Raw genomic sequence first — 21,350 nt, 5'->3', positions numbered from 1 at the left:
GACTCTACCCCACCACCAATCCTGCCAAATCGTGTGGCCCAAAAGATGGCTGCCACATAGCCTATGAAACACAACAGGCATGGGTGCTATGTTCATATGGCAGAATTTCACCTCTCTGAACTTTTTGGGATCAGAGAGCTAACACTTACACTATATGAACTTGCCAAGAGGATTAACCTTCCTTTTTAGCATCGCTACAACTACCTCTAGCTTTAGCACCCACTTGGGACAAGCTACCTTGCTATGCCCCGCCTTAAAGCAGTGAAAGCAGAGAGTTTCTTTCTTTGGTTTCTTGTACTGCTGCTATTTTTGGAGTTTCATAGGGTTTTTCTCTCTATTTTTTGTGGTTTTTTAGACCAAATTCCCCTTGCTCATTTTGACTATGTCCCTTGTCGCCCTAAAAGAAATTTCTTTTAAATTTTGTACCCCCACTCTTATTTATCATCTGCCTAGGACCAGATTTTGACCTGCAAGATATATCATTGAATATCTAAGCATATTTTATTACCTCATTGAAATCCTTAGGCTCCTTAGGCTCTGCATAACTCTCATAATGTGGTTCAAGACCTCGCATGAACCCACGACGAGTTTGGAATGCATGAATTCCCTTTAACTTCAGCACTATTTCTTGATAGTTCGAGATATATTGGGTGAGTGAAATGCCATGAATAGATAATTTATCCCACTCATGCCAAGACCTATGAAGCTCATTAATTGGTAAAAACTCTTTGTGGAATGTTGTCTCAAACTCTCACCAAAGTACGAGGGTGTATGGCACTATCGGCCAAACTCATCCACCATTTATATGCTTTTTCCATCAAGGACAAACTTGCCTTGATGGGCCTCACATCCTCTGGTGTATACCTAAGGTTATGTAAGTCTGACCACTTCTGTAAGAAAATATTGAGTATAGCAAGGCATTTTCTTCTCAGACCTAGCACAATAAATAAGAGGATGTCGGTGCAGTGCACTCGAGTAGTAGGGATAAGGTTTTTTTTTTTAATGTTTAAAAATAAATACAAATACAAATACAAAGGTTTGTTTAAGCTTATCCTATCATAAGAGGCTGTTTTCATGGGAGCCAAAGCAACAATGTCTATGAGATTGGAATGAAGGGATGTAATGCATGAAAAATATGAGTAATCACCATGTAAACATGATGCCTAAGGGTGTTTAGTCTCTCACCAAGAGAATGGAAATAACCTTCCACAAGCCAAGAGAGAAGCCATGAGCTCCAAGAAACATAAGTTTCCATTTCTAAAAATGATCATCAAAAGTTACAACCATGGTCCAAGTCCCCTCTTTTATACATGGACTTGTCCCATTATTAACCCTATTGAATAAAGTTTCTACTTTATTACAAACCATCTCTTCCCAAAGATTTTGTCCTCAAAATCAATAACATGTACAATCTCAAAGTATGAGACTCTAATGTAATCAATGGGAAGTGGTTAAGAGTTCTCAAGTACATCCAAAGCACATATACAATGAAAATCCGGATGTATACAAGTCCACAAAGCTTCAAGCCCAAAGTGTATGAGTGGGACTGTTATGACAGCCCTTCTAGTCGATGAAGACCCTTGAAAATCCTTCATTTAGACTCCATATATTGGGCTGAAAATGATATGTACACTCAGCCATATGTAGCCCACATCATAATCTTTCATTAGGATACGCCATGAAGCTTGTTGGAGTAGAAAAATAGGCCCAATAGTAGACCTTCCCAAAGCTGTCCAGAAATTATAGCATGTATACTTCTTTGTGTATCCATGGGGTAAATCTCCAATCAATAAGCTTGTTTGGCTCCCTTGTTGGAAAAATTCCGCCAGAGTCTCCTTTGTAATTGGAACCAAATCTCAAATGAAAATGCAACTTCTCAAATCACAATGCAATACTCTTTGTATCCCACAATGTCATGAAAGATCATATGCACTCTTTGTCCATCAAAGCATTTGCAATATCCACACAATATGACGGAAAAGGGGCCCCATTGCCCAAATGCATCCACAAAGTCGATGGTGAGGATTGTTGAGGACGCGCGTTGAAGCTTGCCGATCTCCCGGCCAAGCTCTTCTCACCCCTTCACTGAGTTTTCCTCCAAGGTGAAGGTTGAGGCCATTTCTTCACACCGGTGTACCTAATCCCCCTTTGTACCGCTTTACCAAGCAATCACGGCACAAAGAGTTCAAGCCATTCTCCCCTTGGCCTCTCCAACCAATGCCAAGGTACCCTCACACATTGCTAGATTCTATAGAAACTTGAAGTGGTAGCAATGGTGAGTGTAGGTACAAAATGATGTGGATAATATCAAATGATAGAACAAGTTTGTTGGCTTACAAGTATTGAGCATGACTCATGCCCTTTTACAATTTAGAACTCATCAATAAAGCATGGACTCATGCCTCAATCCATCATCCATAAGCTCCAACACAAACCAACAATTCACAATGCCCTCACCATGGCATTTGCATAAGCATTTGTTAACCACAATCAAGGCATTTGCAATTGCATTCCAACAATCCCTTTCACATCATATTGACAAATGCATGCTTCCAAAACTTATGCTCTCTTATGCCCATGTGTAAAACATAGCATTGGCATGGCTATGTATAGCATCCATAGTGTCCATATGGCATCAAGATGAGCATGAGAGACTCCAAAAACATTGCATAAGCTTGCCATTCCATCAATGGCATGCCAAATGAGACATAATGAAGAAAATCCCCCAAAATGTGATCTATGAATTGGCCAAGCTCATGTGGAATCAATTCCTTTCACCCTTGCCATCAATAATGCATGGAGAAGCAATATTGGCATGTGAATGGTCAAGCTTTAATGGTTAATTTCTGAAAATTAGGGGAGTTTGAATGTGTCCAACCCTAATCCATTCCCAAGCTCCACCAAATGGTTCAAATTTGCAAGAAATTGATCAAATCACTCACCAATGTCATCCGGAAAGCTTCAATGGTAGAAATTGTTGAAGAAGCCTCTTGTAGGAGAAAAAAACGTGGCCTCTCTTTGCTCTGAAATTTGCAGCCAAAGAACACCTCCCATGTGCTTGAACATAGCTTGAAAATTGCTCCAAACAAGTGCTAAAAACCCTCTTGAATGGCTTCCATCTCATGAGGTAGTAGAGCTAGGCTTCACCTAGCTCTCCCTCCACACATTTCAACGCGATTTTGAGGCGTGAGCATGCTGCAACCCGCCGTTTTCTCTTCTTTGCCTCCTTCATGAGATGATTAGAATAGCAATGATGCCTATGAAGTATGTAAAAGCTTAGCAATGAAAGATATGGTCAATGTGGCAAGGTATACTAGGGTTTCTCACAGCCATGGAAGAATGAACAAAAGCTCTCCAATCTTGAGAAAAAAATTTGCAAGAAGAGGCTCAAATGAAAGATCTCAGTGAGCTCTACAAAAACCCTAAGGTTTGGCATCAAAACGGGTAAAGGAAGAGCATCCCATGGCTGTGGAAAGCTTGAGGAAGAAGAAGATGATTACTAAACGTGATTAGCAAAAAAGTTAATTGCAATTAGTCACTTGCCCTAAGTTTTGGCCCAACTGTCCCAAATTTTTGGTCCAGAGGTCCAAAATTTGGTCCAAAAATGGCAAAATTGGCCAAAATCACTCAAAATTCAAGCAATTTCCATGAAATGCTCACCATCTCCATGAGATTAAGCAAGATTAGAGAAGATTTGTCAAGAATCACTCAAGGATTACAAGAAAATGAGAAAAAAAAAATGAAAGAAACTCAAATTTTCAAGCAAATTTTCCCAACAACCCATGCATGCCCATGATCAAAATCAAGAGCTCTGATACCAATTGGAATGAAGGGATGTAATGCATGAAAAATATGAGTAATCACCATGTAAACATGATGCCTAAGTGTGTTTAGTCTCTCACCAAGAGAATGGAAATAGCCTTCCACAAGCCAAGAGAGAAGCCATGAGCTCCAAGAAACATAAATTTCCATTTCTAAAAATGATCATCAAAAGTTACAACCATGGTCCAAGTCCCCTCTTTTATACATGGACTTGTCCCATTATTAACCCTATTGAATAAAGTTCCTACTTTATTACAGAGATTATTTTTTACATCCCATTGGTGCAAACTAGATTAATGGCTTGGTCACTAAGAAAATTTTCATTAACATTGAGATTTTGAAAATTTGTGTTAAAGGGAAAGAATTACTCCAAAAAGTGTGTGCATAAAAACCATTGTAAAAGCGGCCAATATGAGCATGCAAAAGTGTGTGTGTGTGTGTGTGTGTGTGTGTGAAAGAGAAGAATGCAACCTATGTAAAAACGCTGCAACCACATGAGTATGTGAGCATATGTGTGCAAACCATAAAAGGAAAAGCACATCTAGTCTGCATCAAAGGACCTGTCAAAGACCAAGAGCTAGGAAGCATTCAACAAAGTGAAGAAGGAGCTAACAACCACTATCCTAACCAAAATCATATGATTGTAAAAGCCACCAAATGAGTAGGCAAATTGATATGCAAACTTGTAAAACACTCGACCAGTAGTGACTAGCCAAAAACCCTGAGGGAGTGGAAACAACCCAACCATCTTTAAAATAACCTCTAAGCTAGAGAGTAACCAAGTCAAAGAGCCTCTGAGTTACCCAACCAAGTTAGAAATCATGGGGGTAAAAATATGTTATAAAAATTGCATTTGACAACCTTGCAGTAGCCTAAGAAAATGGCACCAAGGGGGGGTGTTGAGAAATGTGGTGCCAAGAGCACAAGGAAGAGATAGAGAGTGATTTGGGTAAGCCTATCATGAAGCCACATGAGAAAAGGGAATTATCCCACATTGATGTACAAGCCCAAGGGGGTACCTCCTCATATAAAAGGGGGCCATTTCAAGCAATGAATTATATCACTTACACCTATCTCAAGTTTCTTTGTGTGTCCAAGTTAGTTTGTCTTGGAGTCTAATTAACTTGAGTGTAATTTAACTACTCATCATCATGAGTTCACTTAGGTATCACCCACCTTAGATTAGTCATGTTAATTGTGTTGTCATTAGAGTAAGATTAGCATCTCATTAGGTAGTTAATTGTCATTCGGAGAGCTTGATCCATAGTTTTAACATTAATGTACATAACTCTATGTAAATCTTTCATATATAAATACAAAGTTTCTTCAATGTTTTGCTTTGTGATAAAGGACTATCAAACCTTAAAATCAATAGTGATAAGAGAAGTTCAATTTGAGTTTAAAAAATGCATGAAGTTTTATAAATGCCTAAATTTTCTTGGGCTTAATGTTTCTTAAACAATGGTTCATGACTTCAAATAGTTGAAGCTTATTAACTTCTGGAATGATGTGTTTGAAAGAAGAATTATATCTTCTTTAGTGGAGACGTCGGCTAGTGGTACATGTGGCAACAATTGTTAGTTATGGTAGTATTACATGTGGTAGCTATTGTTAGACTCTGCACGCTAGTATCAAGCATGTGGCATCAAATGCATGCAGCAAAATTGTACTTGAGTTTAACCACCATGGCTTCCAATGAAAAACTTTGTCAAAAATTAAAAAAACTCACCATGATGCGTAGAGTGGACTTTCTCTTACAAGCGTTAGATTATTTCAAGCACCGTGTGGTGGGGTTTTTTATTTTTTTGATAGTTTTTCATTAGAAGCCATGTGGGCACCATAAATCATTTACCCAAATAATGATATTAATGCACATTAATGATGTAGTCATAATGATGTTAATCCCTATTATGCATATGAATATGATGATGTACAATGATGGATGTAGTTTTATGTTGCAAATGGTTAATGTTAACAAGTGATATTTGGATAAATGTTTAGTGGCAACCTTCATGGAAAATTTTGTAAAAAAAATAAAAAACATGCCACCACGGCACACAAAATGGGCATCCACCTGGTGGATGGCCATTTCATTCATCATGGTGGGGCGGGTTTTTTATATTTTTTAACAAATTTTTCCATAGTGGCATCACAAAGCACGTCACTTGTGCCACATTAACCATTTGCAGCATAAAACAACATCCATTCACCTCATCATCATATGCATATGCATCATTGTACATCATCATATTCATATGTATTATTACATGTTAACATCATTATGACTACATCATGCATAATTGTACCACAAGCATTATTGCAAAGTTAAAAATGAAAGTGTGCTCTTAACACCATAATAAGGCAGGAACAACTGAACACCCTTTTTAGAAAAAAAAAAATTTACAAGTTGTGATAATGCCAATCTTAGGGTTATGAGTATTAAGCATAACACAAGTCAAAGTCTTATTTTTAAATTCAAGACCAAATTACAATAAGGTCAGATTATTAAGCATAATAAATTGTCAAAATACAAAGTCTTATTTTGAAGAAAATTGAACGAGGTGTTAAATTTTGAACATCTAAGGATTCATTAATAAGACCATGGATAATGCACCATGTATGGCATTAAATTTCTAGAAGCAAGAAAACATAGTCGAGAAATTACAAAAGAAATATATTGATATTACTTAGTGTTTACAAACTTTAGCAAAGATTCATATACAATAAATTGATGTAGACAATCAAGAGTTAATTTTGTTTAAGTTTTTTGATGGGCTCCACTACTTGCTTGCATCTTCGCTTGGCACCCAGTAAAAGACTTGTCACTACACTTGTTACTAGGGTCTTTGGTTCAGTTGCTTCGATAGCCTCACATTACAGTAATTTGATATAAATATAATCAAGATCTCAAAGTTATTTAACGACAAAAAATATGAGAAAAAGGAAAGACATTAACGTAAGCCATTTTTTCATCTTATACATAATGTTAAAGAAAAACACTTTATATAGTCAGGGATTTCTTGTTTACAAAACAACATCAAGGACATTCAAATCATTTGAAACCATGAAAGTCTTCTCTAAACATTTCCTCACATGTTTATTAAGCAAAGAATATGTGTGAATAAGACTACAATTATAGTGGTAAAGAAAATTAATCTCAAAAAAGAATCACCAACCTTTCTACCTACTACTCGTCGAAAACTTGCATTCTCTAACTCAGGTGCACCCATAAAAAACAAATGGTCTTGAACATTGAAAAAACTCCAACAAATATTTACTGAAACTAGCTCTACGATCCCATTTAGCATGTTCACTTGGAGATCTATGAGTGTCCCAAGCTCTACCTCAGACTCTAATGGTATCCAAGTGTTGTGTTTCTTCATCCACTATTGGTAGTAGAAGTGCATGTACAATGTAGAGCGCATTATCAAATATCAAAACGTGATACTTGATGCAACCATCCTACAAGAGTACACATCACTCTTGTGTATACCATCAACTTTCTACCAACCTTCTTCAAAGATAGATTTCAAGAAGTGCTTGTTGACCTCTTTACAAATGAACATGAAGGGGCTTCTCAAAAGCTCAAAAATAACAAAAACATGAATTGGCAAAATCCAAGATAGACCAACAGACCTGAAAGCTTTTGAGAAATTAAGGGAGTTGTGGATATCGGACATCATCTTGGATTTTAAGAGTTAGAGTCTATGGACCACTTATCAGGGATGGGTCGTTCTAAAGAACCCAAAGAAGGAACAGGAGCTAATTTTAGACTACCATATTCATTAAAAATAATAGGAATAACATAATTAAACTTGTAAAAAAAGATTTTGTCACTTAAAAGAGATGCATTAGATTTCCTAGCAAACATAAGCTTGTCCACAATCACGTGAAAAGCCTCAAATAACCCTGTCAAGCTCTTCACAATTTGAAGAGGACCAAGAGCTAGAGTGAAGTGCAAATTTTGTGGCAACCCAGGCCACATAGAGAAAGATTGTGAGAGCAAGAAGAAGACTCCAAGCAACAATCAAGCAAACATCACGACAAAGGAAGAGCCAAATGAAGGGGCTTCCCATGAAAGAGGCCAATTATCGGAAAGACTCTTCTAGTCAATGGAAGAGAGCATCCCTCTCATCATGTGTTTATACCCATCCTACCCTTGTGTAAAACTATAGTCTTTAAGCCAATATTGTAGCCTATGAGAACATGTGATAGACCACTCTAGAAAATGACTGAGACTTGCGAAGTAGTTGGTGTTTGGATCCTTGATGCATTGATGTTGCTATCACGTAATGCAAGTGATGCATCTTAAGTTTGCTAGAAAGACATTTTTTATGCTTAGTTACAAGGCAAAGATAGGAGCAATGGCATTAGAGTGATTTGCTCTCTAAAGTCATGTTACTACACCTATAGAAGCAAGTGCAATACAACTTAGTAGCCAAGATTTTGGGCCCCCTTTTTTGCAAGTTCGGCATGTAAGAGAAATGTTTGGGTAGCCAATCAAGTAGCTTATGGGGGTTCTGAGAAGATGGTTAAACATCAACACTCAAGATACTTCGTCTTGTACAGAACTAGTGAATAAGCCCTACTAGAGTGTTTGGGTCTATTTTGGTGAGCTGTACATGTAGGATAGATAGATAGCTAGGCAACCCATGGGTACCCAAGATTGTTGGACAGTAGCATCCGAGTAACCTCAATTTGAACACAACTAGCGAGTGGGTTCTATCAGGGTATTTAGGCCCCATTTTGACAAGTTGTACACGTAAGACAGATGGTTGGGTAGCCATTTGGGTAACTCATGGTTGGGTACCCAAGATTATTAAACAACAACACACAAGCTACTTGGGCTTGAACATAACTTGAGCAGGTCACACCAAGCTTTTTGGGGCCCATTTTTGGCAAGTTGTACAAAACAAATAGCTAGGTAGCTCGTGGGTTACCCAAGATGAGTGGAGAGCAACAAACAAGCTACTAGCAAGCGGGTCCTACAACTAGTAAAAGGAGGCCTAAAAATAGAGCCTTAAGGTCTCATTGTGTTGAAAGTACTTTGCATCTAAATTCCTCTTTAGTAAATCAAGGCTATAGGCAAGGCAAAGAGCAATGAAAAAGATTCGGCAGCCAACATTTGCTAATTGCAACTTGGGCTGGGATCTAGCAAGGATTGATTTTTTATATTTTAAACAATATTTATATATAACACAAGGATATGTTGTAGTGCTTCTCTCTCTCTCTCTCTCTCTCTCTCTCTCTCACACACACACACACACACACACACACACACACACATTGGTACTCTCACAGCACTAGTAGTCTTACATTGATGCTTTCATTTTGATTGAAAGAGTAGTAGTATATTGGATGTTTTATGATCATTTTGATTGAAAGAGTAGTAGATTTGATGTTTTATGTATACAAATTTCATTGAGAATTATATATAAATATATACTTTAAAAAAGAAGCTTTTCATTTTGATATATTGCATGCCAATTGAATGGTATGATTTGAAAAGTAGTTTGAAAAATTGCCTGTCGTTTGAAATTTTAAGGAACCCGTCAAATTTTGGTCCTGCACCCAATTTGTTATGGGTATGGTGGGCATAAATTAATACTTCTAACCTTTTATAAGGTTGCCCCACCCCTAAATAATTATTATCTTTTTTTTGGGAAGTAGATATATATAATATTATCACTGAAAGATCATTACAAAACAGTTCCATGGGCCAAAGCCTAGTCTAGATCCTTTACATTGCAATTCAGCAGATTACATAAGAGATTCCATCTATTCTCCTCCCAGATAAAAGAGGACTACATCCAAGATACATGGTACCCAAGCTGCATACAGACTAAATAATTATTATCACTAACCTTTTTATTACGAATACCGTTACCCTTTCTAGGCGCCCTACATCGACCTTTTCTAAGGTTGCCCCACCAAATCGAGCCGCCGTACGCGTCTCGTGTAGCTTTTACACCGCCCACTCCGGGAGAGTGCGGGCGGAGAGAGAGAGAGAGAGAGAGAGAGAGAGAGAGAGAGAGAGAGAGAGAGAGAGAGAGAGAGAGAGAGAGAGAGAGAGAGAGAGAGAGAGAGAGAGAGAGAGAGAGAGGCATTTTGGGCGCTTATATATTCATTGCTTTTTTTTGGCATGGACAAAAATTAATCACACAAAAACATGGATTAGAACTCTATTACATAACCCTCCCAACTGGCTCCTAGAACAAGGATGTCAAATTATCCTAGAGGGTAGGATCTTTAGGTTGCTGGGGTATCCCATGGGTTTTGGGGTAAGCCAACACCAAAGATTGTTGTGGGTCATGGACAAAGTTAAATAGAAATTTGAAAGATTGAAAGGTATGCAACAAGGATTTGCATGAAGATTGGTGGTTCTTAAACACATCCTAATTCTAGTAACTATTTATTATTTCTCATGTTAGAGACCCTCTCAAGCTGGACTCAAACCCCTAGAAACAATGTGCAGAAACTTCTTATGGAGGGGTGATGCAGATACATTTAAATTACCCAAAGTTGCTTAGAAATAATGTACACTACCAAAAACGAAAGGTGGAATTGGTCTACCAAATTTAGGGGAACTGGCTAATACAATGATTATAAGGAGGATAAGCAGAAGTTTATCCAAGCCAAGGGAGGATTGGGCTCAGTCGCTTTATAGAGATGCCTCACAATTTTTAGTGCAGGCCTTCCCAATATGGAGAGAGCTTCCTCCTATGACCTTATACTTTAGCAAAACTCAAATCAAGCCCAAGGGCAGCTAGCTAATCAAAGGCATATGGAAAGCATGGAACAAATGTAAGCCCCACCTCTCTCTCTCACTAGCAACCTTAGATTTAAAGCATGCATTATGCACATGGATTCAATTTGGTTGTCTAAGGTTTGTCGTAACTATATCATTCCTTTTGCTTGCAAGATGTCTAAGAAAGGTATCTCCACCTGGGGAGATACTTAGGACTATCAACACCACATACGGCTCACTAGAGAAGAACTCAAGGAAACATTGATGATTAATGAAGATGATCTTAACCTTCTCATTCCCAAGCTAACCTTGTGGGACCAAAACCTTGTAGCATTGATACAACTCAAGGGCTCTATGACATTAGAGCATTTGTGTGGAAAGAGAAAGACTCCATGTCCAGTTCCTCATTTAAAAAAAGTGGACCCTCCTCTTCACATCAAAGCTAAACTCGACGGAACATATCATGGGATAGGAGACAATGGTACTTCAGATTTGCCAATATCGGGTCAAAAGTAATTCCTTCAAAAATGTCATGTCTCTTGTGGCTGATTCGCAGCATAAGGCCCTTTGGACTAATAATGAGAGAGCAACAAAAATTGGCATAGCTTGAGATGCAAGGGTGATAGGGAAACAATTCCCCCTGTTCAATAATAACTATCGGTTAGAAGCCCTAGAATTTCTAACCTACCTCATCTTACCTACCCCTATCTTAGGGCTTAATTAGAGGGAAATCCTTCTAGGGGAGGTAAGGGCGTCAAGCTAAGGGGGTCTCAATTTGATTGTGGAACTCTATCAAATCTATATACCTATGGAGTGTGTGGATAAATAGACATTAGCTTGTTTTTCAAGGCAAATAGGCTAATTTGATGCAAGGACTAAAGCTATGTATTAATTTTCATATGAGAGCTATACTTAAGGAGACTAGAACCAAGTTGATAAGGGATTCGAGATCTGGAAACCTATCAAATGGAAAACATGGAGATTGATATTGCTAACTTCTCAAGTGAAGCTATGGATATAGGGAAGCAAATTGAGGAAAAGTAGAGAGAACTTATTGCTAATAGTCTTAGAGACATTGAGATCATACACTACATTATGGGTTTAATTGAAATGCAAGCTTCTGTTTAAATGATATGTTAACGAAGTTTAGGAAGTGCTCAATGGTGCTGGGTATAAGTTAAGCTTCTTGATGTAGATGTCTATCTCTTTTTAATATATGTTTAAAGCCTTTCTTTTAAAAGGAGTGTTTTAATTCAAAATAAATTATCAAATGTTCAAATATTCCATATTCATGCGTTCATGTGTGGCCAAGTATTTATCATAAGTACCTCAATATCAAATACTTTAAAACATTCTATATTTACACACACAAAAAGGCACATGTGAGTTCTAATACACTAGAAGGTTGGATTTGAGTAAGTCTTTTTCTTAACTCTTTTTTTTTTAAATGGGGGAGAAGAGTAGTTACTTCTAGCCTTTGTTTATTGTTGATTTTTCTTCTTCTTCTTAACTCTTCTAGCCTTTTATTGACATTTTATGTTCCATTACTCATTTTTGATGGGCCAACTTAAAAACCAAATTTTGCTCGTTTGAAATTTTCAAGTGTGTGGTGGTGGTGGTGGTGGTGGCACTTTCATTAGATTACCTTTAATTGAAGGAAAGTAATATGTGGAAAGGAACATGGATGGATGGCTACGAGGGCACGAGATGGCAGCTATCAAAGAGTTTAAAAAAAAATCAAATACTTTTTAAATGCCAAATTTTATGTGGAGAGAAAAGGGTAGCCACCAGTCGTTGCAGGATCCGTGACTGTACAGGTGACCAGGCGCCAGCGTGTCCCACGACGAGGGGAAAGCTCAGCTAACCCACCCAACCCCACCAGTACAGCTGCATTGCTATCCGTCTGTCCTCCAATCATAAAGCTGTATTCGACAACCCTTTATTATATCCCCTTTTTTCACGGCCAACTGGCGTCCACCTGTTCAACCTTTTTTGGGTTCACAAGCTAGATTCTTAGATTCCTACCTAGAATATACCTCTCTCACCTCCTAAAGTTCCTCACGCGCTTTTTTTTGACTTTTATTAATTTTCTAAGGGCATTATTTATTATTGAGGTTCACAAGCATCAACTTTGCCTCGAGCAGCAACACATGAGCACATAAATCATTATCATCTATCATATACATGAGTCATGACTAGATTATACACACCAAACTTTTATAACATGTGAATCATGAGTCTGATTACCTTTGTAACTTCAAGTTCAACTTCCCAATTCCTCGCACACAATTTGTGGAAACCAGGATTGAAGCACTGCAAGCAACACTTGGAGGCTCTAAACACATTTTTTAATGTAAAAACATTGAAGTAATTGTCTTTTTCAACCATGAAAAAGATACGAACAATCCTTGAAAAACAACCAAATGAATGCTTTGATCTTGGTTTTGTAATGGAACTTTACAAAAAGTTATCCCACAGAAGCTAAAATCACGGCCAAGGATATATCAACTCTCACTGCCAAGCTTTTCTGACTCAGCATTGGAGTCCCGTGAATGCTTTTTTTAAAGAAAGTTTTATAACACGTGAATCGTGAGACTGGATACCTTTCTAACTTCAAGTTCAACTTGCCAATTCCTCTCATACAATTTGGGGGAACAAAGATTGAAGCAATGCAAGAAACACTTAGAGGCTAAACACATTTTAAACAAAAAGATTACAACAATTGTCGGAAAAAAACTGAAAAAGTTACGAACAATCCTTGAAAAATATCCAAATGAATGTTATGATCTTGGTTTTCTTATGGAACTTTACAAAAAGTTATCCCACAGAAGTTAAAATCATGGCTAAGAAAAGATACTCTCAGTGCATTCGAGTCCCATGAATGTTTTTTTTTTTTGAGAAAGGTTTTTGTTTTTTTTGCATACCCTAGGTATTTGAACCCTTATTTACTATGCACACACCCATAAATAGTGAGTCCTCCCCCCACTCCCTTACTATGTTGCCCTCGACCATAGGTAGTGAGAGGAAGGTTATTTGCATTGATTATGGAAATTCCTATATAGTACATGTGTCTCAAGGATGAGACAAGTGGCACCACACATAAAATGATGACTCACTTGCAATAGGTGGATAAAGATTAAAAACCTTGTGACTCATGACTAAAGATTGATGATTCTTGGGTTTCTAGTAAAGCAATTTGACAAAGATCATACTCATTTACTTCTTCCATTATGATTTTGCTTGTTAGGACCATCCAAGTTTCTTTAAACAAATCTGAAAAGTTTGAATTTTCTCTTGCATTGCTCATGGAATGGACTTTTTAGTAGAGACAACCATAGTTGACAGTGTTGTTTGCATGCAACAAAATACTATAGTAATATAAAGGTGTTGAAGACATCCACAAGGTCACAAAGCATACAATTCTAAATATGTATGTGAGGCTTGCTATTAAGCATTGATTAAGGTGAAAGGTGCTATATCATGTCATGGGTAACCCCAGATTCGAGGCAATGTCACAATTAGTTTTTGCACCAATTGGGTTACTTTAAAAATGATGTGTTGGTGTTGCTATAGTGATTTCAATTGGGAACATCATCATCCCGGCTATTTAGCTCTTTCCATTCTCATTCACACAAGATTTTTTGTATCAAAGTTTATTTCATCATCAATGGAATTGTGTAGCCTAGTGCCCTTGGTTATTTCCAGGGCTATAGTAAAGACCAACTAGAACAGTTTTTGTTTTGAAAAAAAAAAGGGTGGAAGGGTTAACTGGAATCTTTTAAAAATTTGACACCATTTCTAAATATAAAGGTGCTCACAAAAACCTTTTTTAGTCTTCTCATCTAGATGTACAAAGTGTTGTAGAGCAAGGCATTGTCAAGTTTTGTGTGTGAGAGCATTTGCAAGGAACAAACTTGTATTAGAAAAGAAGACACGTATATGCATACAAAGTAATTGATGCACTAGATGCATTGTAGTAGCTTGTGTAACAAAAAGTGGGTGAAATTAAACAAAGTAACAAGAACAAAACATATGCCCCTTGGATTTATACACTTTCAAAGTCATTAAGCCATCAAAGTACTTAGGAATCCTCAAATTCCTAATATTTAATGCTTTCCAAAATGGCATTATGCCTAGCTGGTCTGCTTGGCACAAAGGTCATGCAACATGGAATTCTCTATATGTGCATAAACAATTTAATCATGCCTCCATTAAAGGGATCCAATCAACGCCACACCTTTCTTTCTCTTAATGGAATTCTCTATATGTGCATAAACAATTTAATCATGCCTCCATTAAAGGGATCTAATCAACGCCACACCTTTCTTTCTCTTAATGAAACTTGCACTTTTTGTTGGCAAGTGGTCCCCTCTATTGTCTCTCGATATAATAGAGGGGATACAAGTGAGTGATCCCAGGGATACAAGTAATGCCACACCTTTCTTTTTCTTAATGAAATGTATTTTTTGTTTGGTAAGTGATCCCCTCTATTGTCTCTCGACAACCAACGACCAACAAATACATCTGTACTAGATGGATGGGTTGAAAGGAAACACGTTGATATGCACCAATACATAAGGCATATCTATATAGCTATAAGTAGTTCAACTTGTCTATTCTTCAACACTCTCATCCGATTGCTTAATCAACATGGATTCCAATCATCAAATTTCATCAATTTCATTCTTATGGATTGAATTGTACATTGTATTTGGGAATAGCTCATGATGATTTTAATCACCACTTTAGCTGCTATTTTGAGTATCTCAATCGATTCATTAATTCAGAAAGTCTTTTTGTCTGTAAATCAATCTATTGAGTGATGCATCTCCATTTTTAGCCATGAATTACACAAATTTAATTAGGAAAGAAATTGTGCCATTATATTTAGCAAGCAAAATCTAATTGGTAGCAACAACCCCTGGTAAATACATCAAACACCTATGATCATTTTGGGTATTGCTTTTCCCTGTCACCCTATATAGAGAGTATTATCAATTAGTCCTATTGTTTCACTTAATTTTTAGTTATAACTACAAGCTACATGCACATGCTTAAGTAGCCAATTAATCAAATAAATAGCAAGCTTGAATCCACTTGTTTATTACTAATGATGGTGGCTGACTTTGTGGCTAGTAGCATATATGCTAGTACTATAGTTTGGATGCATGGGAATATGCAACCAAGTTTGATCCTTAGTAGTTGTGTTTATGGCCATTCCTAGATTGTGAATTTCTTACTTAAGTGGTGATATTTTGTGTGCATGGCTATGCTCATTCCTAGAGCAATATGCAACTCTAATACTTCGTAATCATCTATACTTCATGGTACAACATCGTGTGATGTTGTTATGGAAGATGATGTAAGCATTATCATGTCATGCAAAAAAATGCCACACTTCTTCGTTCCTCATATTCTTTGATATGTGAAGAGGCCCAAATTTATGTCTAGAAAGGTAGTGGAAGCACCATTTAATTTCATAAAATATAGGGAATTGAAGGATTCTCCTTAGTCTTAAAGTCATTCAGACTTCCTTGAAAAATTGTTCGGCATACTCGATAAGAGCGAAACTTTGTCATATCATTTGAAGCGCTTTAAATATTTTACCCATCAGGCTATCACAACTTTGAAGCTAAAAGTAATCAAACACTATGTGACTGTTCCATCTCTAAGGCTAGTTGGGGACAGCTCTGGTAAAGGACTTCTTTAGGAGACTAAAAAAACAGGGCTTGTGAATTGAGAGTTTATGAAGGAAGTGTTGAAACATGAGTTAGGAGGGGCCTTTTTATGATTAAACTTGGTTGATGCACCTCGCTTAAAAAGTAGTATTCTTAAATACATATGATGTGTTTATATCCTGCGTTGGAAAGGTGGATTACTCCATTGGCTCACACAAACTACCCTCGTCGTGTAGCTCATTGGCATCAAACTCGAGCCCCCGTAATGGGATACAGCCGTTCTACCAGCTAGACTACGTGCATGAGGCGATGTGTTTATATCCTAGCATGGATCAAATACACAAGATGCTTTTGACCTTCCAAACTTACTTTAAAGGTCATGGTGAGGGATCCATATCGAGGGAAGAGGAGGTATTCACGTTTAAGTACATTTGCAAAAGATGAATATATATTATGAAAAACACGTTATGTAACCAATGGTAAGGACACCATAGGAATAAATGTTCCACATACTCTTTTAGTAGATGATACTAGATAGTTTGGAGGCGCGGCTAAAATTGGGGGTGAAGGTGACATCATTGATTAGCAAAACGGCGGCCAAGTTAGCGGCTTGAGAGATGGTTAGTTTGAGAGGCTTTTCTAAAAAAAAATTAATTTAATTCAAATTTTAATTTTAAATTTTCACAAAAGCAAACAGCAGCCTTGCTTTTCCAAATGTATGGGGCTCCTCATCCTATCATCATCACCGTCGGGAACTTGCATTTTTTTTTTTTTGTTTTTGCAACCATTTCTACTCCATCCATGCATTGCCTTTTGCGAAGCTTTTGTGCAGGCGCGCTGCCATGGCCTTCATCTTCAATGCTTCTTAGCCACGCCCAACTGCTAGCCACACAGGCCGCCTTCTGAATCGCAATGAGGACCGTGCTTGAGAGTGTCCAATCCTATCTGGGTCTTTTCTGTGAAGACAGAAAACCCAAATCAAAGGGTGGTGGCTATGGCTTCCCTTCGCTCATGAGGAGATCAAAAGCAAAAGCAAAAGAAAAAGCAAGTGGGTATGGTGATAAAGAAAAGCAGCTGTCTCGCAAGGGCTCCTCCAGCCGTGTCCACTCTATTCATACCATCACTAATCTGGCTCATGCCGACCCTAATCTTTCTCCTGGTCAAAACAATCTGTCTCAATCTCAAGCTCCTTCGAGGCGCATTGTGGAGAGATTCAAATCTCTTGGAAAGTGTAATAACACCATCGGTTTCAGAGAGTGCCTTGCAAAAATGTATAGCAGGCGCGATTCTGTGCGGAATCATGTGGATGACCCATTTGACAAATGCACAACTGAGTACTATTCTTGTGGGAAGAAAGGGGCACATATCAGGAGGTTGGCATCAGAATTCCCACGTGTCATTGATCATGCAGATGATGAGGATGATGTGCATGGGCACTCATCTGCTGTCGAGTCTGACACCGAGGTTTCTGAGGCTTACACCGCCATGCATAAGGTGGGGCCTGAGGTCAAGCTTTCCAGTGCATGGAAGGCGCAGCGACTTCGCCAGTCAGGTCAAATTTCGCTCCAATCGGCAAAAGAAGATGGCTGCGGCTATGATGATCATGTTCAGATGGGTGAACTCTCACTCACTCCAGCAGAAAAAGATGACCATGGCAACAATGACCCTTGTGATCACATTGGTGAAATCTCACACATTTTGGTGGCAAGTGATGATCACAGCAGTGGTGCAAGCGACAAGATGGGCGAGTTTTCATCCATTTTAGTAGAAAATGAGGCAAATGCTCATGATGCAATTGTTGATTGTGAGTCGAGCTGTCATAGATCCGATGACGAGGAGAGTGATTGGGAAGGTGGTGCTTTTTCTCTTGCTTCGTCTCTGGGAAGGGGACACAGGAGAAGGTTCCCCCCTCCTCTGAGTTCCTTGGCAATGCAGAGCTACTGTGACAAGAGGGGTCAGGCTCCTGGAACATGTGGTGCTGGTTACTGCCTTCGCTCCCTCCGCAGAGACGGAAGGTTTGTGCTGCAAGAGGTGAAAGCCCCAACCCACAAGTATTTCATAGTGTCAAGAAAAGATGGGTGCTTGAAGCTGGAATTGATCAACCCTGTCAACGATTCTAGTCTAGAGGAGGATGAAACAAATGATTCAGATGTGTGTGCAGGTTCAAGGACCGAAACCCATTGTTTTTCTGGATCAAATCATGTAGTAGTTAATGTGGGGTTAGACATAGAAGCCTGGCACACATTTAAGGTACAGGACGAAGATTCATGTATAGGATCATACAGAGGAAATCAAAATTTATCTGATGTTGAGGTTAGAGTGGGGTTAAACGCAGGATCTCTAAACACATCCGAGCTTGTAGGCTCTCTTGGAGTAAACACAGGAGTGGAAAAGGCATTGAAGCATGTGGGCACATCCGCAGCTGAGCTTGCCACCAGCACAGTAGAAGTGAAAGCAGAAATCTCAAATACAATATTAGATGTTGTGTACACATCTGCAGCATCAGAAAATGCAAGCGAATTCATGGCACCATCTAGTTTGATCTTCTCCAAAGAGACCGTTGGCCAGGAGATTGAAGCACTTGGTGGTCTTACTGAATCTCCTTCCAGTGCAGCATGTTCTGAAATCAGGGCTCTTTGCAATGGGCAAAGCTCTAGCATGAAGAGCAGCTGGGTCCATCCCATACCAGCTTTCTGAATTTCAGCGGCAATTCCTGTCAATCTAATTAATCCCATGTACTCACACTCCATTGAATTGGGTGCCTATTCTAATTATGCACGGCTGTACTTGGCCCTAACAACTAAAAACGTAGTGTACATTGGTCTTTGTACTTGGTGTAAACACATTGTATGCTTTTGCCTCTTATCGATGAGCTTTGTGCTCAGTGCTGCTGTTTCCATTCATGTCAGGTATGCTGAGCACTCTTTCTCAGTGTGTGCATGTGAGTGTGTTTGTGTGTGTGTGTGTGAGAGAGAGAGAGAGAGAGAGAGAGAGAGAGAGAGAGATCTTATTTACGTCTACGAAAGACCCAAAGAGTCTACCAGACCAAAAGTAAGTAAATGTCTTCTGTGAGTAACTGTATGCTTTTGCCTCTTACCGATGAGCTTTGTGCTCAGTGCTGCTGTTTCCATTCTTGTCAGGTATGCTGAGCACTCTTTCTCAGTGTGTGTGCATGTGAGTGTGTGTGTGTGTGTGTGTGAGAGAGAGAGAGAGAGATCTTATTTACGTCTACGAAAGACCCAAAGAGTCTACCAGACCAAAAGTAAGTAAATGTCTTCTGTGAGTAACTGTATGCCAACAAAACGAGAGAGAGAGAGAGAGAGAGGTCAGGTTTTAATCCATGGATCACATAGGGGGGGCTGGCTTGGCATGGCTTAAGAAAAGATATCCAAGACTTGCTGCATGTCACATTATGTTATCATATGCACATGTGCATGGGGACATCGCACCTCCCACATGCACATACACATAGGTGAATGTGGATGGGGGTGGCATGTTCACAGCTCCGAGGGTGTCAAAAGTATTGTTAAAGGTTGTAAGCGCACACATACACTCAACACCGGGGTGGGTGGCAGGTTTGACTCCTATCTAGTGTCAATGTGTTTAAGCACGTCCTTCTAACTCAAAATGTTCATAACATTAATATATTTAGTAAGAATGCATGAATGGATGAAGATTGGCGGTGATTAATTGACTACAATTGTGGCATGCCAAATGAATAGAAGAACCCGGGTCTGCAACTCTGCAGTAATCCACTCTTTTCAGTTCTTTATAAATGGCAAATCCTTCTCTGAATGGAAGGAAAAGGGATATTGAACTTGATGGAGATTGATCCATGCAGTAGGAGCACAGACTGTGAAGATGTTTTTTTTTTTTTTTTTTTTTTTCAGGGTCTAAGAAGGATGGTGGCTATTCTCCAAGCTGTTACAAAGATGGTCAAATGCAAAATGGATGAGAATGTGATCTCATCATGCACTCTGGTGTATAATGCTTAAAGAACTGAGTGGGTAATACATCAACACTTGCTATTGATGATCAAAACACGAAGTGGATAGTTAAGCATGGATTTTATGTGGATAGTGAAGTATGGATTTTATGTGTGTGCATTTTGACAAGTACTATGGCATTGTGATCCAGATTCATTTCCCTGATTTAGCTTATCATACATGTGCAGCCACGATGAAGGCGTATTGCCGTATTTAATCATACTTAAAAATTTGTGTGGGTATCTTGGTAGCAATGGGTTTTTGGGCTTGGATAGAAGGCCTGGTCATAAAGAATCACCCACCTCCTCCTCTCCTGCCCTCTCTGACTTCTCCTCTATGTCTTCTTTATTGATCTGTTAGGCCTGCTGCTCTATTTCTCTCCTTTTTTGGGGGGTGTGCAGTTTCTGAGTATATATGATATTAAACTAAGTGTACACCATGTCTTCTTTATTGATCTGTTAGACCTGCTGCTCATTGGCTACGTGAGAACCATAATAGAAACATAATCCCAATTTTGTAAATTCAGAATAGGCCTAATGACTTTGTAAATCGGAAAATCTTTTCAATAAAACAAGAGAGAACTTTAGTCTGTCTTATTATGTACTCAACAATTACACATTTTGTATTCAGAGGAGAGGGGAAGTTCTATTGTAATCATTGATTGGAGTAAAATGAGAGAACTCAACTCTCCATTTCCTTTCCACAATGGGACACTTATTGTCATTGCTTTGCATCTCTACAAGGTGCATTAGGGTAGATGACAGAGGTGCACTCAAGGGAAATAAAAATATTTGTCCTTTCTTTTAAATATAAGAGAATTGTGACTTTTGGCTTTTTTTTTTTGTTTTTTTGCTTTTTTGAAAATATTTTCTCTTAAGCAGTTTCAGAGCCTTTGCCCATGGAACCAATCCAACCAGATTTTCGCATTGCTAGATATAATTTTTGATGGCTGAGATTTGTATTTGGAAGTGAATAGTAAAAGAGCTTACCTTGGATGGTTGAGAAGAGCTCTATGCATGCATCCTAAATCAAGCCTGCACAATGCATACAGGCCATGATGCTGAGGGAGGTCAATATTTGAAACAGAAATGGTAACTGTGCCTCATATGCTAATGT

The 21,350-nt window shown here is 38.5% G+C and overlaps 1 protein-coding gene across 1 annotated transcript; it reads left to right on the top strand.

The window, feature by feature from the left end:
• Positions 1 to 16,958: 16,958 nt before the first annotated feature.
• LOC147634964 (uncharacterized) lies at positions 16,959 to 19,132 on the top strand. Its single transcript, XM_086804225.1, has one exon. It carries the CDS (start codon positions 17,161 to 17,163, stop codon positions 18,943 to 18,945), a length of 1,785 nt encoding a protein of 594 aa, XP_086660351.1. The 5' UTR covers positions 16,959 to 17,160; the 3' UTR covers positions 18,946 to 19,132.
• Positions 19,133 to 21,350: the final 2,218 nt, after the last annotated feature.

This window comes from Cibotium barometz, chromosome 10 (assembly GCF_041138505.1).
Source record: "Cibotium barometz isolate CiBa-2024 chromosome 10, ASM4113850v1, whole genome shotgun sequence".
In the NCBI taxonomy this organism is placed as follows: Eukaryota; Viridiplantae; Streptophyta; class Polypodiopsida; order Cyatheales; family Cibotiaceae; genus Cibotium; species Cibotium barometz.
Note: the sequence above shows the minus strand (reverse complement) of the source record. Positions and strands in the feature narration are given on the sequence as shown.